The following is a 1,635-nucleotide window of genomic DNA, read 5'->3' as shown; positions in this document are numbered from 1 at the left end:
AGCCACACTCTATATAGCCATCTGCCCAGCTATTGTGGGGACAGGGACTGTCCTTGTTTGTAGGTTTGTCAATTTGTTTCATTTCAATTTAGCTCAAATCAGGTCGTGCCCTGAGGAGCCTCCTTTGAACTCAAGCAATGTCATTCCCACTTCAGAATGTCAGCCACGGGGAAACCCTGTGTGGAAGGAGCCCACTCACTTGTCAGGCATGATAGCTTTTATTCGCAGGAAGCATTATTCAGCTGGGACCCCAAATGCATTTCTGTCCAGGTTCCCGCCGAGTTTTGCTGGCCCACCGGTTTGGACGCAGCCCCAAGCCTCTCTGACCAGCCCCAAGGGACACTCATCTTTGAACGTTGCCCCGTGATGGAGGTGGACGCAGATACGGCATGTGTTGTACTCATCACTTCACAGGGTTAGTCGGCTTCCTTCACACAGCCCTTTGTCTCCTGGCCTCCAACACAGTGATAATGAGGGAAGAAGCAAGCCAAATGGAGGAGCCCCCCCGAATGAGTCACCCAGTCCACGTGGGACTTGCAGCCAGCAACTCACAGTCAATTCCTGCTGACTGACTAGTCTCCCCAAGAAACAAAACACAAGGGCTGTTATTCAGAAGCCCAGAAGCCCTCCGTGCAAAGCCATCCCCGCGGGGCATTTACAGTGACCTAGGTAAGGGAGGATCGAGCTGAGGAAGTCTGTGCTGTCTTTCAAGTCACAAATGGCAAAAGAGAGCAGAAAAATGGCCGTATCTCCAGAAACTGCAAGTCCAGGGTGCTTCTCGGAACGACAGTAGCTGGAGGGTGCAGGATGGCACTGGGAGGCCATAAGCTGGAAGAGCCACAGGAGAGGTCTGCAAGCAACCTCAGTGTGCTTCCCTCCTCCTGCTGCGCCTGGAAAACAAAGGAGAGAGTAACCTCCTGAGAGCCTTCAGGACTTCTGCGTCAGTTCCCTACTGTGGTGTGGTATGTGGCTGGGCAGAGGCCACAGAGCTGAGGGCCCATCTTCCTATAAGCAGTTCTCTGATTCCAACTCAAGGCAACCCCATGTATGTTGGAGCACGATGCTCCACAGTGTTTTCTGTGGCTGATTTTCCCCCCCTAAGCAGATCTCCAGGCCTCCTTCCAAGGTCTTAAGATCTGAGAATCGTAAGACCAAGGTCTTATGGTCTGAGAATCCAAAGGTTTCTTACTGTACAAGACTCAGAGAAATGATCCTCACTTCTTCCCTGCATCCTATAGAGAAATAAATGGAAATGTCTGGGATGGGTTCAACGTTTATAGATTGATCTATTCTGTGCCTCCCAAAGGGATGGACGTTCTCTTTAGCAGGATCAAGTCAAACTGCTATGCTTTTGGTGAGAATCTGTCATAAAGAGAAATGCAAACATTTAGGCATGCTCCATGAAAACGGCAGAGACATCAAAGACCAGGCTTCCTCTGGAAAGAATTGGAGGGATCTGCTTTCTAATTGAATTAGCTTCCCAATATGCTCACCCACTCTTTCAGTCACTCAATATTTATTGTGTCTAATGTGTGCCAGGCCCCCAGCCAGGAGCCGTGGCTGCCAGAGTGAGTATGATGCTGTCGTTGCTTTCATGGAAAGCACAGAAAGGTGGGGTAGGAGAGTGCCCCCCCC

General features: G+C 50.5%; 1 protein-coding gene across 2 annotated transcripts in view; it reads right to left on the bottom strand.

Annotated features, from left to right (window-relative positions):
• Nucleotides 1-202: 202 nt before the first annotated feature.
• The window catches only part of SSR1 (signal sequence receptor subunit 1), a 38,503-nt gene continuing 37,070 nt past the window's right edge, over nucleotides 203-1,635 (bottom strand). For both annotated transcript variants that reach the window (XM_045287375.1, XM_045287376.1), the window contains one exon: nucleotides 203-890. In XM_045287375.1, the coding sequence (XP_045143310.1) occupies nucleotides 863-890 (28 nt within the window). In that variant the 3' untranslated portion in view covers nucleotides 203-862. The remainder of the gene's footprint in view (nucleotides 891-1,635) is intronic.

This window comes from Echinops telfairi, unplaced genomic scaffold (assembly GCF_000313985.2).
Source record: "Echinops telfairi isolate 266 unplaced genomic scaffold, ASM31398v2 ScPeMD7_13;HRSCAF=56, whole genome shotgun sequence".
Taxonomy (NCBI): domain Eukaryota; kingdom Metazoa; phylum Chordata; class Mammalia; order Afrosoricida; family Tenrecidae; genus Echinops; species Echinops telfairi.
The sequence above is the reverse complement of the archived record's forward strand: the minus strand, read 5'-3'. Positions and strand labels throughout refer to the sequence as shown.